Below are 13,819 nucleotides of genomic sequence, written 5' to 3'. Positions count from 1 at the left end.
AGCATATGCCTCCTGGGGTGGGGGTGGGGGGTGTCCCTAAACACAAAGACCCTCCCCCCACCCTTTATTTTTTTTTATTTAAAAAAAAATTTTTTTTTTAACATTTATTTATTTTTGAGACAGAGAGAGACAGAGCTTGAACAGGGGAGGGGCAGAGAGAGAGGGAGACACAGAATCTGAAACAGGCTCCAGGCTCTGAGCTGTCAGCACAGAGCCCGACGTGGGGCTCGAACTCACGGACCGTGAGATCATGACCTGAGCCGAAGTCGGCCGCTTAACCGACTGAGCCACCCAGGCGCCCCCCCTCACCCTTTATAGTAACCAATTCCTGGGCCTCTGCTAGCTCAGGGACCATGCTGGTCACTTCACAGATTTACTGTGTGCGTTTTACAGGTGAAGAAACCGAGCCTCAGGAGAAGCCAAGTGACCCGCCTAAGGTCCTAGAATCTGAAGGTCATGTGTCTGAGCTTTGAACCCACACTGGTCTCTGCATGTGCCCTAGGTCTGCCTCTCACTGCATTTGTCTTCCCGGTCTTTGTCTTTCTGAGTCGTGGTTTCCCCTTTGTAAAACCGGGTTAAGAACGATGATAGCTTTCCTTAAGTGTTTTGAGGATTAATCGTGATGCTCTCCATAAAGCATTTTGTAGTAGAAGTTAGTAAGTGCTCAATAAATGGCTTCTGTGGATATTGTGATATTCTTGGCTCTCTCTGCCTGGGCTCTCTGGGTAGCAAGTATACTTTACTCATCTCCGTATCTGCAGACCCCAGCAGGGTGCCTAGCACACGGGAAGCGTTACAAAAAATACAAAGAAGATAGCTGTCCTCCTCACCATTATTTCTGTGTTTCGGCTGACCACGGTAAACCACTCTGGCCCGAGCCTGACGTTTGCAGGGCCTGGGGCAAGGGTACAAACAGAGGCCCACACACCAAATGTCCAAATATTTAACTGTTATAAGCCAGGCTAATAACTCATTAAATAAAATAGGCTCTGTCCTCCTACCTTGACAAATACGCTTTCATCATGGCCCAAAAGGCCAAGTTCCAAATTAGAACTCTCTAATTCCTCTGAGCAATGAACTGGTCCCGCCTGCAGCTGCCCGCCCCGCCCCACCCCCCCTCAGCTGTATCTGTAACCCACAAATAGGCACCCCGTAGTCACTCCCCAGACCTGTAAGCGGGTACCTTGCTGTGTGGTCCACTTTCACGAACTGAAGACGAGAGCTGTTACAGATTCTGCTCAGTTCGCTCTGCTATGTGAGGCTAATGGCCTGGGAGGGGTCAAGAAGTCCTAGATGCACCACTGACCAGCCCAGCAACCTTGGAGGAGCCCTGACACTCAGCCGCCACATCCGTAAAATGGGCCAGCGGCGCTGCTGCCTGCAGCCCAGGGCCGAGGGGAAGGTCCACGTGAAAACAGGGACGTGCGTCTGCCTGGGGTCCCCCCAAGCCTGAGGAGGGGGTCGCAGGCAGGCCGGCCGTCCGACTGGGGGGTACGAGGATGCAGAGGCGGGACTTGGGCAGCCCTCCAGGAAGTCGGGCCTCCGAGGATCCCGGGAGGAGGGGCTGCTGAGCCAGCAGAACTGCTGAAGCTCAGCCTGGAGTAGAGCTGGAGGCCGCCTCACTGCAGCCCGGGCTGGCCCCCTTCCCAGCTGCACGGCAGTCTCCACTGGGGCCTGCGCAAGCCCTGCTCCTGCCCACCAGCTGGAGGTGCCCCTCCCAGCCCCCCAGAGCCCTGCTGCCTGGTCCCTTACGTATAAAGTGGGGATGGCAAGGGGACCGTCCCCACGGGCTGCTGGGAGCACACAGCATATGTCAGCTGCCATCGTTCCTCTCATTCTCGTAGATGCCACCTCTGTAATGTGCTCGGCTGGTGCTTGCTACATAAGACAGGGTCAACAGCCATGCCTCCTGTCCCCTCTTTCCGCCCAGCAGAGATGCTGGAGCTGCTCGGACTGGGGGGGGAGCCCTGCCCGGCCCAGCAGTTACCCCTAGGCGTGGGACATGTGCAGTCCCCAGGCTGTACCCAGAGCCCCCACAGAAAAGGCAAACAGTTCAGGGCCTGGCCCCTGGGCCACAGGTGGGACCCCAGAGATACCTGGTGGAATCTTCCAGCCTTCCCTCAGCTCCAGCCCTCCCTCCTGCCTCCTTCTCTCAGGCTCCTTCGTGGGTTCAGACTGTTCCGGATGTCTTTCAGGTGTTGGGGCTCACAGAGCTCCCCTGCCAGCCTTCTGACCCTACGTATTCATCTGCCGCTCCCAGAGCTGCCTGGGCGGAGCTCCTGTACTTACAGAGGAGGATGGAGGGGACACGCAAGGTGTCGGGCTGCCGAGAAGGGGCAAGGTCATGGGAGAGCTGAGCCCAGCAGGATGGGTTTTATCATGTTCCAGCTGTGTGCCCTTAGACGTATGACTCTACCTCTCTGAACCTCTGTTTCCCCATCTCCAAAACCAGCGTGGTTTCTCCTTGGCACAGCCATTGTGAAGACCAGATACCTTCTGGCGGTTTCTCAAAAAGTTAAACATAGAGTTACCATGTGACCCACCAATTCCACTCCTAGTATACAGGGAAATGGAAACACATACTCAAAAAGATATTTGTACCAGCACATTCACAGCAGTATAATTCGTAATAGCCAAAAAGTGTAAACAACTCAAGTGTCCCCCAGTGGATGAGTGGGTAAATCAACGCAGTCCAGCCACACAGTGGAATATTATTGGGCCATAAAGAGGAGTGAAGTGCTACATGCGCCCCCACCACCTGGATGAACTTTGAATCATCATGTTCAGTGAAAGAAGCCATATATCGTAGGATTCCATTTATATGCAATTTCCGGAACAGGTGAATCCATAGAGACAGAAAGTAGGCTGGTGGTTGCCAGGGGCTGGGGGTTGAGTGGGGAGGGGTAAGGGGGAGAGAGGGCACAGAGGTACAGGGTTTTCCTCTGGGGTGATGAAAATGTTCTGGAACTAAACAGAGGTAGTGATTGCACAGCACCGTAAATGTATTAAGAGCCATTAAATTGTTCCCTCTAAAAATGGTCAGTTTCAGGAGCACCTGGCTGGTTCAGTGGGAAGAGAATGTGACTCTTGATCTCAGGGTTTGTGAGTTCAAGCTCCATGTTGGGTGTAGAGATCGCTAAAAAATAAACAAATAAAACTTAAAAAAATGTTTTTGAGTTTATGTATTTATTTTGAGAGAGAGAGAGAGCGTGCGCGCGAGCAGGGTAGGAAGGGGGGGGGGGTGGTAAAAAGAATCCCAAGCAGGCTCTGCACTGTCAGCACAGAACCTGATTTGGGCTTGAATTCACAAACTGTGAAACCATAACCTCAGCCAAAATCAAGAGTTGGACGCTTAACCCACTGAGCCACCCAGTCTCCCCAATAAATAAAACTTAAAAAAAAAAGGTTAATTTCATAGTGTGTGAAAACAATTAAAACAAAAACACGCCCAGGGGCGGCCGGGTGGCTCAGTGGGTTAAGCGCTGACTCTTGATTTTGGCTCAGGTCGTGATCTCACGGTCTGGTTCGTGGGATCGAGCCCTGTGTCAGGCACTGTGCTGATGGTGCAGAGCCTGCTTGGGATTCTCTCTCTCTCCCTCAGAACGATGTCAAGTTCTTCTGCTGTTGTCCACCCTGGCAGGATGGAGCACGTGGCATCTGGAGCGGACAGAGGGAGAAAGCAAGCCCAGGGGAAGGAGGAAGGTGGGGAAGGTACTGGAGGGAAGGTTCCTGGGACCCAGGGCCCAGCGGCATGGTGGGGGGATGTGGAGCCAGAGGAAGGAAGGGAGGTGTGTTGCTGTTTTTAAGTGTGGTGGGAAGAAACCGTGGGATTTTTGTTTTTCCAGTTAAGAGGATGAGGCCACAGTGCACGGAGTGTGAGCGTGCTAAATAGAACAAGAAGCATGAGGGACCCCAGTTTTGGAGGGGTCATTGGGCAGAGGGGGCAGACAAGAGGGTCAGGCCAGGGCTGAAGAGGACTGAAAGAGCCCAGACTAGGATTGCCATTTCTAGCAAATAAAACTACAAAACATCCAGTTAAACATTTGCATTCCCCATGGCCATCATTAGCTTTTTAGTATGAGTATATCCCGTGGAATATTTGGGATATACTTACACCGAAAAAAATAATTATCGTTGCTTCCCTGAAATTCAAATGTTAACTGGGCGTCCTGTAATTTACTTGGGCATCCTAGACGGGCGTGGGGAGCAGGGGATAGAGGGAAGGGGGTGGGGCGGAGCCCCCCTTGGGACCAAGCCTGGAAAATGGGTAGCTGTCCGAAGGGTGGGGTGCCCCAGTGGGGAGAAGGCTGAGGCCAGGCCTCACGGGGGCCTCCCCCCGCCCCAGAACGTTGGTTTCGCCCCCCCCCCCCCCGCCTAAGTCTCGTGGTGTCGCCCAAGGCCCATCGATAACTCTACGCTCGGCCGCGGCCTCTATCGACTTGCTCCGGCTCCGCTCGCCGTCCTGGGCCGCGGCGGAGCGCAGAGCCGCGTGTAAGGTACGGGGGCCGCGGGGCGAGGGCCGCAAAGCGGCTCCTGGGTGGCCAGGAGAGAGCGCCTGGGTGAAGGTGGCCCAGCGGGACAGAGCCAGGGCTCTCGGCGAAGCACCGGGAAACCCGAGGGTCGGGCCAGAGAGCGCCCCCTCCCATCAGGCCTAGCCGCGGGCCTGCTACGCATGCGCAGCCGCAGGGCTCGGCTTTCCTCTCCGGCCCGTCCGCTTCCTTGCGCATGCGCGGCCCGCCCCTGCGGCAGAGCGGCGCCCCGGGCGTGACCGCCCCCTGCCGGCGACGGGTGGGGTGGCGTCCTGTCCCGGTCCGTGGGGCGCGGAACGGAGCACGTGCCTTGGAGCTGGGAGCTGTCCGTAGGTTGTCACGCGTTCTCTGAACCTCTAAGCCTGTTTTCTCATCTCTAAAATGAGAGTGATAATGCCTGTCTCTCAGCACCCAGTGGACCCAGAGGGTGTTCCCTAAATACCGCACCTCCCTCTCTTGTGCAGATGTTCTGACCTTTGACCCCTACTTTTCAGAAGTCGGGTCCAGTGCAGACCCAAGCCTTCTTCCACACCATGAACACGTCCCCGGGCACGGTGGGCAGTGACCCGGTCATCTTGGCCACCGCGGGCTATGACCACACGGTGCGCTTCTGGCAGGCCCACAGTGGGATCTGTACCCGCACGGTGCAGCATCAGGACTCTGTATCCTCCACTCGGGGAAGGACGCCGGGTGGGGGTGCCAGCTTAGGCAAAGGACGGGTGCCTGGGGTGGGAAGGATGCAGCAGCCGAGCCAGACGGTGGAGGCCTCGAGGGTTCTGGCTCCAGGGCTCCGTTCGTCACGCTCCTTAACAGGCCCTAGCAGGTGAACGCCCTGGAGATCACGCCTGACCGCAGCATGATCGCGGCTGCAGGTACCTGTACCCTCGACCCCGACCCTCCATCTCTGCTGAGCCTCTCCAGGCACAGCCACTCTTCAGTTTACCCTGTGCCCCTAGGTTACCAGCACATTCGCATGTACGATCTCAGCTCCAACAACCCCAACCCCATCATCAGCTACGACGGGGTCAACAAGAACATCGCGTCCGTGGGCTTCCATGAGGACGGTCGGTGGATGTACACGGGTGGGGAGGACTGCACTGCTCGGATCTGGGACCTCAGGTGTGGGGCCGTGGGTAGGAGGGGCCTGCTGCTGGTTGTGTGGGGCTGGGGGCCAGCCAGGAGACCGTCTCGGGGCGGGGCCCTCCAAGCAGAGGCTGAGATGGGCTTTCCCGAGCGGGTGATTTATTGAGGGCAGTGACAAAAGCAGGGTAGCGCAGGGGTGAAGCCACACAAAGACGAGCCCGGCCTCAGCCTGACACCGTAGAGAGCTCTGGAGCACGAACTGCATCAAGTGCCACCTTGAGGCCAGGGGCCGCCCCTGGGGGTGCCGAATGCAGAGAGCACGTTGTGGGGCGCTGATCGCACCCACTACAGTGTGTGCCCCGCCCCAAAGGTCCCGCAACCTACAGTGTCAGCGGATCTTCCAGGTGAACGCACCCATTAACTGCGTGTGCCTGCACCCCAACCAGGTGAGGGGTGCGCACGGGGCCGGGCACCGAGGTGTGCAGGAGGGCGGGAGACTCCCGCCCTCCCTCACCTCCCCTGCACCCCAGGCGGAGCTCATCGTGGGTGACCAGAGCGGCGCCATCCACATCTGGGACTTGAAGACCGACCACAACGAGCAGCTGATACCCGAGCCTGAGGTCTCCATCACGTCTGCCCACATTGACCCCGATGCCAGCTACATGGCAGCCGTCAACAGCACCGTGAGTCCTGGGTGTGAGCGCGCGGGGGAGGCCAGCTCCACCCGGCCCCTTATCCTCCTTACTCCTCCGCGTGGCTTATTCCCCAGATGTTCCCTCACACTCCCCCACCCCCCGCAGGCCTGCTCCCCCCACCCTGGGCTCCAACCCAGCCACCAAAGCCAGAAACCCGGGTGTCGATCCTGACGCCCCCTCTCGCTCCTACCATGGCTCATCCAGCGGCTGTCACCTCCACCTCCAGAGCCTCTCGATTCTACTTCCCTCTCCTCCCCGTCTCCTCCTGGTCCCAGTTTGGCTTGTGTCCCCGCACATCGGCTGCGGCCGCTCTGTGTCCTCCCTCCGCCCTCACTGATACCCTCCAGCCCTGTGCCACTCTCTCTCAGCTGCCCGAGGGCTCCATTCCCTGCACAGACCCCTAGGTGACCTGGCTCCTCACCCTGGCCTTGGGACGCCGGGGTTTAGACCCGATGCCCCGTCTGGCCTCATCTTCTCCCTGTAACGTCCTTACATCTCAACAGATCAGCTGTTCCATGGTGTCCCCCAGACCGCCCTCCTTCTGTCCCCACTGTCTGAGGGGCCCGACTCCCTTCTCATTCTTCACACTCCCATTGGCCAGCAGCACTCACGAAGGCCAGGCGCGGCCTCTCGCTCTCAGCTTGCCGGGCAGTCCGTGCGGGCAGGACCAGAGGTGCCGGCCACACGTCCCGGGCCCCCAGATCTCTGCGTGTCGGGTGGCAGCCCCTGGGTCTGGGTCCAGCTGCCAGGGCAGCCTTCCCTGTGAGTCAGATGGAAGGCTCCAGGCTTCCCATGACTCCCCGCCTGCTTGCAGGGGAACTGCTACGTCTGGAATCTGACTGGGGGCATTGGCGACGAGGTGACACAGCTCATCCCCAAGACCAAGATCCCTGCACACACCCGCTACGCCCTGCAGTGCCGCTTCAGCCCTGACTCCACGTGTGTGCGGGCTCAGGGGGCCTGATGGGTCGGGGCCTGCCTCGTGGATGGCGGAGGGGTGCAGGGTGGGAGTGACTGCTGATGACACCCCCGCCGCACTCACGCCCCTCCCTAGGCTCCTTGCCACCTGCTCGGCTGACCAGACGTGCAAGATCTGGAGGACGTCCAACTTCTCCCTGATGACAGAGCTCAGCATCAGGAGCAGCAACCCGGGAGAGTCATCCCGAGGCTGGATGTGGGGCTGCGCCTTCTCGGGGGACTCTCAGTACATCGTCACCGGTGAGCCCGGTGTACCCGGCCTGTCCGTCCCCATCCCCGCCAGCCCCCCGTACTCCTGCCCTGGGGCTGCGTGCTGAGCCACTGCTTACACCCTCCCCGCAGCCTCCTCTGACAACCTGGCCCGGCTCTGGTGCGTGGAGACAGGAGAGATCAAGAGAGAGTACGGGGGCCATCAGAAAGCTGTGGTCTGCTTGGCCTTCAACGACAGCGTGCTGGGCTAACCTGGGCCCCCTCGGAGCCGCAGGCAGCTGTCCAGGCAGCACCTGCTGAATACGTCTGTTCAGATGCCCGGCTCGGAGGGAACCTCCACCGGCCCAGGCCAGCTGGCCCTGCCTGGCTACCCTGGTCCCCTCGGCCGGCTTCCAGGGGCCAGGCCGGTATGGCCTGGGATCCTCTCAGCTTCCAGTTGCTTATGTGGATGTGACAGGCAGCCGACCTAAGCCAGCCTACCCTCGTTTCAGAAATTCCAGAGCCACATGACTTAGGGGATCCGAGGCTGGTGTCCCGTCCCAAGCCAGTGTTCCCTCCACCGCCTGCCCGTTCTGTGTTCTGAAGCCACAAAGAACACCGTTACGGCCAGGTGCAGGGTTTATTAGCCCCGGCGGCAGCCACCCTCCTTGCGACTGATGGCGGGGACGGCCAGCTGGCTGGCCTGTGGGCCGGGTCGGGCTCTGAACTCAGTCTGGGAGGTAATAAAAGCAGACCGACACGCAGATGTTGCTGGGGAAGCAGATGTCGATGCACAGGTAGACCAGCCGCTGCCTCCGGGGTCCTGGGGGAAGGGGCCTGCTTGAGCCCCAGGGGGCTCCTCACCCTTCTCTCCAGACTGTCGTGCAGGAGCCCGGGCCTCTCAGCACAGCCCCAACTTACCCTCTGCTCGACGGGCCCAGTAAATGGGCGTTTTCGTGCAAAGGTGCCGCACCGACTCCCCCACCTGGGCGGGGTCCACCTCACGGTCCCCAAGCACCGCCAGCAGCTCCTGGACGTAGCGGGTGTCCTGGCTGGGGCCGTGAGACCCTCGGGCCTGCGGAGAAGACTCTGGTGGGCCGTGGCACTGGGGCACCTGCACCTGCCCTGCTCGGGGCAGGGCCTGTCCCCTGGACACGCTGGCCCGGTGCCGGCACCACCCTCAGCTCTTGTCAGCAGCCTCAGCCAAGGGAAGACAGGGCTTCTGTTCCCTGAAACCAGAGCTCCGGCCCGTTGCAGGGCCGGGCTGTACACAGGACCCTTTGTCCCCTGGCCCCGGGAGCCTGGCCGCATGGGCCGCACGGGCCGCACGGGGCTGCTTACCTGTGAGCTGTTCACCAGCAGCTCTAGGGTCTCGCGATCTCGGGGTTCCATCGGGCGGAGGAAGCAGGCCCGGTGTTCTGAGGGGCGGTAACAGACGCAGCCCTGGGGAGGCAGGCGGGTGAGGCAGGGCCACCTGTACATCCGTGGGTGCTGACCACACCCCCAGCCCACTCACGCTCTGCCCATCGAACAGCACCGCCCAGCTGTGGTTGCTCTGAGCTGGGGTCACCCGGATGGTCGCCACGTTCCGGGCCGCGTCCACCTGGGTGGTTTGGTTGGACCGGGGTGCCCTGGGGCCCGGGAGGGTCAGACGGAGCATCTGCAGCAGAGGCTGACATCAGGAAGCCAGAGCTCAGCTGGGTAGGCCGGGGCGGCCCCCGACACGCCCCCAGTTCTCCCTGTGAGGTTTCTGACCCCTCCACCCGCCTGGGCCTCCTGCCTCTGCTCAGGGCCCTGGCTCCACTGGAAGGCTGGGATGTGCTGTCCTCCCCCCACCTCCCAGTGTCTGTGTCCCTGGCCGGGTCCTGAGGAGGAGCTCACCTTGGGAGGGCCGTGAGCGAAGCCAAGAAGCCCTCCAGCCACGACCCCCGCAGCGGCCAGTGCCAGCAGCAGCAGGAGCAGGCCGGGGGTCTTCCAGGGCTTGGCCTTCACCTGGGGGCACATCGCAGTCCGTGGGGCCTAGAGCAGAGACCGGGGAGCAGGCTGGTTCGGGAAGGCGAGGGGTGGGAGGTGGGCACTTGCGCTCCTGTCCCCTGCCCAGGTCAAGCCCTGGGTCTCTGTCCCTGGAGAGGGCACCAGGTGTTTGGAGGCACTCACCTGGCCGGGCCCGGGGCTCTCCTCGCAGCAGCCCGTCTGCTCCATGCCGCGGCCCTGGTGACAATGCGCTGATTGTCTGCTGCCCCTTGCAGTCAGCTGGGGAAACCTCGGTACAGTGATGAGCCAACAACCATCCCGGCCCCCTCCTCTCCTGCCCCCCTTGCTTCCCGCCAGCCCAGCTACCTGATATCAGGGTCAGAGCCGGGACAGCCCCCATCCTTGCGGTGGGGTGGGGTGCTTGTCACTGTGCCTGGCTCTCGGACACCTGGCCTGTGCTGACTGGAGACTGGAAGTGCATGGCTGTCCGGGAAACCAGGTCCCACTGATTGGCACCGAGGGCGGCCCAGGCAGAACGACTTTACAGAGTCTGCTTGGGGACGGGCTTAAGTTTTCTCAAGAGGCTGTTCCAGTCTCTTTACTGTTACTTCTGGATTCCTGGGGCTTGGCTCGTGGCAAACCATCAATAAATGCGTTTCATGAATGACCGGTAAGGGAGTCCGCGCTGCCTGTGTCCTTCGATCCCATGTCCCCCCAGCCGCTTCCCAATTCCTCAGACGTAGCCGCAGGTGTGAGACCAGGACGGGTCCAGGCAGCCTACTGGAGCCCCCGCACACCTGGGGCTGCCGGCCCGGCCCTGCCCAGGGTGGTTTCCTTTGGGGCCCTGCTCCCAGCCTGCGTCTCCAGCTTCTTCAGGACGCGGGTCGTGACAGGGCTCCGCCAGGCACCGGCAGCTCACAAGATGTGTGCTCCCAACAAGCTTCGCACCCTGTGGTCCTTGCCTGTGGCTTTCCTCTGTGCCTTTTTCCTAATTCCCCGGAACCCACTCACCCGCCCCTCTGTAACGGGCCTGGGATGCGGTGACGTCGTGGTGGTCGGCACCCCGGCTCTGGAACCGCGATCCCAGAACACGTCCTCCTTGGAGCCCCCCACACCCACACTGGGCGAGGCTGCTGCAGCCTCTGCACGAGGGCTGCTGTCAAAACACGGGCAAAGAACGCCAGAGTCAGCGCAGGTTTGAGAGTTTAATACAGATTTGGGTTCACACAGTGCAACAGGGAGAGAGATGCGGCGCACTTGGGCTCCCGGGCCGCTGCCCGGCGGAAGTGTTGCCGGCTGCCGCACCTGCCGCGTGCTCCTGGTGTGGGTGACAACGCCCTGACAGGCCTGCTCAATATCCAGACCCACCTTGAGCCGACCTCGCAGAGCCAACGTCAGCACCACCAACCTCACAGGTGCCGGCCGCCCTCGCGCTGCCCCGCCGCAGAGTTCAAACCCCAGACACCCCACCCCGGCCCTGGGAAGAGCTGCAGGCTTGGGACACCCTTTATTGCTATGAGAACTTAAGAGATTCAGTGAAGGAGCGGCTCTGGGGCTAGGCGAGAAACTGGGGGCAAATGCCAGTGGAATACAGGGAGAGGCGCCAGGAAGGAGTCGGCCAAAAGGAACAGCTTCCCAGGCCCCGCCCTACAAGTACGGCCGGACAGTCTGCTTCTCAGGTCAGCAACTTAGGGAAGAGGCAGAAAAGGCCAGGGCCCACTGCCAAGAACCCGTGGCTAGCAGGTGGACCCAGCCAGTCCTTCGCTGGCCTCCCACAAGGGGCTCCAGAGCCGACACGAGGGGCCTCGCGGACCACTGGCATCTCACCCCCACCCCGACAGGGCGCGGGAGGACGGGAAGACGTCGGATGCCTTGTAAAAGGGCTTCCTGTTCTTGGGGACACCTCTTTCCTCCCCACCTCCCCTCCCCCACAGGGCGCCCGGGGCGACAGGCATTCCTTGGCCAGCACATGCCTTTAGCCGTGCTGCTGGCTGCGGGGCACGGAGACTTCTCCAGGGGATTTTTCCCTACAAGACAGAGCACAGCTATTAATTAACACACTTAAGATTCAATTCCACCGTTTGACAAAAGTTGTTCAAAACTGTAAAAAAATAATTTTTGGTACCAACACTACTCTGAGCTCTCTGCGCAGCTGCCCAGAGTTCAGCAAAGGCATCCACACCCTCTCGGCTGCTCAGCCAACGCTCTGCTCAGTTCAAGTCAGCTGGATTTAAACGCACACTTGAAAAAACCGAGGCTTAGCAGGACGCAGTTGCCAGAACTCCGTGACCACACATGAGGTGTGGCAGCCCTGGGTACCCGAAGCGGAACAGACCCTTGATTGTGACGTCAGAGTGGTTTTTAAGGAAGCGTGGGGCAGTGGTGGTGAGGTCAGCACCCTGCGGCCCAGGGACAGGGTCACACCCTGTCCTCCACTCCCACCCTGCAGGCGAGGAGCCGGGATCCCGGAGCAGGATCATCCGGGACGACCACACAGACAGGCCCTGGGGCTCTTTGTACAAGTTCCTCACAACAGTCAAAATAACCGGACCGTCCTCCCCTTTACCCTGTATAGGAGGCCCAATCCCTGAATAAAATTTTCAATAAAACATGGAACATCCTAGACCTGCTTCAGTCCCATGAGCAGGATGGGTAACCACCCTGAGGTGACCCGAATCCTGGACAGATTAAGCCTGCCCTTGTCAATGGCACCGGATGCCCAGGACCCCCACAACGCCCTCCAGGTTTAAAAGTGCATCTTCAAATATAAGCATCTGTAAACAACATCGCCCCCCAAACGTTTACTTACAAGGTTAACAACTAGTGCCTTTACTTAACTCCAAGTATACTCTCTGAAGCCACCTAGCTGAGCGGATGCTTAAGCCCCACCTATTAATTTGGGTAAGTGGTTTTCAATTTGTTTTATTCTGGAGATTAAAGACACTAAGTCTTTAACCTTGAAGGGCGGGCAAAAGGTCAGCTATGCTGTCAACATAGAAGTCAGGAACCATTTTCTTCTTAGACATGCAGTCACTTTCCTGATTACTCTTCACGTCCCCTAGAGTGGAAACGCCGGTGAGGGTCAGGATGGTCTTCAGACCACAGGTGACGCCCAGGAGGATGTCTGTGTCCAGGCGATCTCCCACCATGACGGTGCGCTCTGGGTCGATGCCGTACTCCTGGGACACGCAGTCGAAGATGAAGCGGCTGGGTTTCCCTATGATGTCGGCCTGGCGCTGGGCGGCCATCTCCACGGCTCGGACCAGACAGCCGGTACCTGCGGGGCGGAGAGGGAGGGGAGGAGAGCACCCGGGGTCAGAGGACAGGGGCGGCCGGCGGCCCGCCCTGAGCCTCCCGCCGCCCCCGCCCCGCACGGACCCGCGATGAAGCGGCCGTTCTCGAGCGGGAGCCGGTTGTCCATGTTGGTGCCTACGAGCAGGCAGCCGGGCTGCTGCAGGTAGCGCACCGCCTTGGTGAGCTTCATGTAGCTGAAGTGCGGGTCGAAGCCCACCACGACCGCGCGCACATCCGGATCGAGAGGCGCGTCCAGCCAGGCGCCGGGGCTGTCGCCCAGCAGCGGCTCGGGCCCCACGCCCACGCAGGAGACGCCCACGGCCTTCAGCTCGGCGGCCAGGGCCTCGCTGCCCAGCACGTAGGCCTTAGGGGCCGGTGCGCCCGCCAGGCGCTGGCGCAGGTAGAGCGCGGTGCAGTAGGCCGTGCCGAAGACCTCGAGGCCGGCGCCGGGCCCCGCCGGGCCGCCGAAGCCCAGGCGCCGCAGCTTCTCGGCGTAGGCCTCGCGGGTCTTGCTGCTGTTGTTGGTGATGAAGCCGAGGCGCTTGCCGCTGGCCCGCAGCGCCGACAGGGCCTCGGGCGCGCCGGGCACGGCCGTCTCGCCGCGCCACAGGACGCCGTCGCAGTCGAACAGCAGCGTGTCCACGTCGGCCAGCAGCGCCTGGGCCCGCTCGGCGCTCAGCCGCACGCAGCGGGCGTCGTCACCGCCGGCCTCCGCCACCGCCGCCATGGCCGCCCGCCGCCGCCACCGCCACCGGCCGCCCGCCGCCGCCGCCACCGGCCGCTCCTTGCAGCCGCCCGCCGCAGCTCCCGCCCCGCCCCCGGCGCGCTCATTGGCCCCGCTCCTCGCGCGCGCCGCCCATTGGACGCCACCTGCGCCAATCCGCCCCCGCCTCCCGCGGGCTGCGGGAACTCAGCGCCAACCGTCGCGGCCCGGCACTGGGAGGCGGGCGGCTATTGGCTATTGAGTCCGAGGCTCCCCGGTGATTGGTTGGAAGGGAGCCAACCGGCATTCGGAGAGGAGCGTTCACTGCGGAAACGCTGCGGAGGAGCCCAGAGCCGGCGCTGGACGTAAGGCCG

At 61.1% G+C, this 13,819-nt stretch overlaps 3 protein-coding genes across 4 annotated transcripts; 1 reads left to right on the top strand and 2 right to left on the bottom strand.

Moving 5' to 3' along the window:
- The first annotated feature begins 4,410 nt into the window (after positions 1-4,410).
- MLST8 (MTOR associated protein, LST8 homolog) lies at positions 4,411-8,238 on the top strand. 2 transcript variants are annotated; one of them, XM_011290705.4, is made up of 9 exons: positions 4,411-4,496; positions 5,024-5,191; positions 5,350-5,401; positions 5,486-5,648; positions 5,983-6,058; positions 6,143-6,295; positions 7,122-7,246; positions 7,362-7,525; positions 7,628-8,238. In XM_011290705.4, exons 2-9 carry the CDS (start codon positions 5,063-5,065, stop codon positions 7,744-7,746), a joined length of 981 nt encoding a protein of 326 aa, XP_011289007.1. In that variant the 5' UTR covers positions 4,411-4,496; positions 5,024-5,062; the 3' UTR covers positions 7,747-8,238. The 2 variants fall into 2 exon arrangements, with proteins under 2 accessions (XP_011289007.1, XP_011289008.1); XM_011290706.4 differs by having other exon boundaries at positions 4,444-4,496; positions 5,027-5,191.
- BRICD5 (BRICHOS domain containing 5) lies at positions 8,096-9,478 on the bottom strand. Its single transcript, XM_006942454.5, has 5 exons — positions 9,356-9,478; positions 8,991-9,146; positions 8,816-8,917; positions 8,396-8,549; positions 8,096-8,297 (listed from the first exon to the last, which is right to left on the bottom strand). Exons 1-5 carry the CDS (start codon positions 9,476-9,478, stop codon positions 8,203-8,205), a joined length of 630 nt encoding a protein of 209 aa, XP_006942516.4. The 3' UTR covers positions 8,096-8,202.
- A 2,876-nt stretch (positions 9,479-12,354) lies between these two features.
- On the bottom strand, positions 12,355-13,650 carry PGP (phosphoglycolate phosphatase). Its single transcript, XM_011290704.3, has 2 exons — positions 12,827-13,650; positions 12,355-12,725 (listed from the first exon to the last, which is right to left on the bottom strand). The coding sequence occupies exons 1-2, from the start codon at positions 13,467-13,469 to the stop codon at positions 12,400-12,402; spliced, it is 969 nt and encodes a 322-aa protein (XP_011289006.2). The 5' UTR covers positions 13,470-13,650; the 3' UTR covers positions 12,355-12,399.
- Positions 13,651-13,819: the final 169 nt, after the last annotated feature.

The sequence above is a fragment of the Felis catus genome, chromosome E3 (genome assembly GCF_018350175.1).
Source record: "Felis catus isolate Fca126 chromosome E3, F.catus_Fca126_mat1.0, whole genome shotgun sequence".
NCBI classification, from domain to species: domain Eukaryota; kingdom Metazoa; phylum Chordata; class Mammalia; order Carnivora; family Felidae; genus Felis; species Felis catus.
Note: the sequence above shows the minus strand (reverse complement) of the source record. Positions and strands in the feature narration are given on the sequence as shown.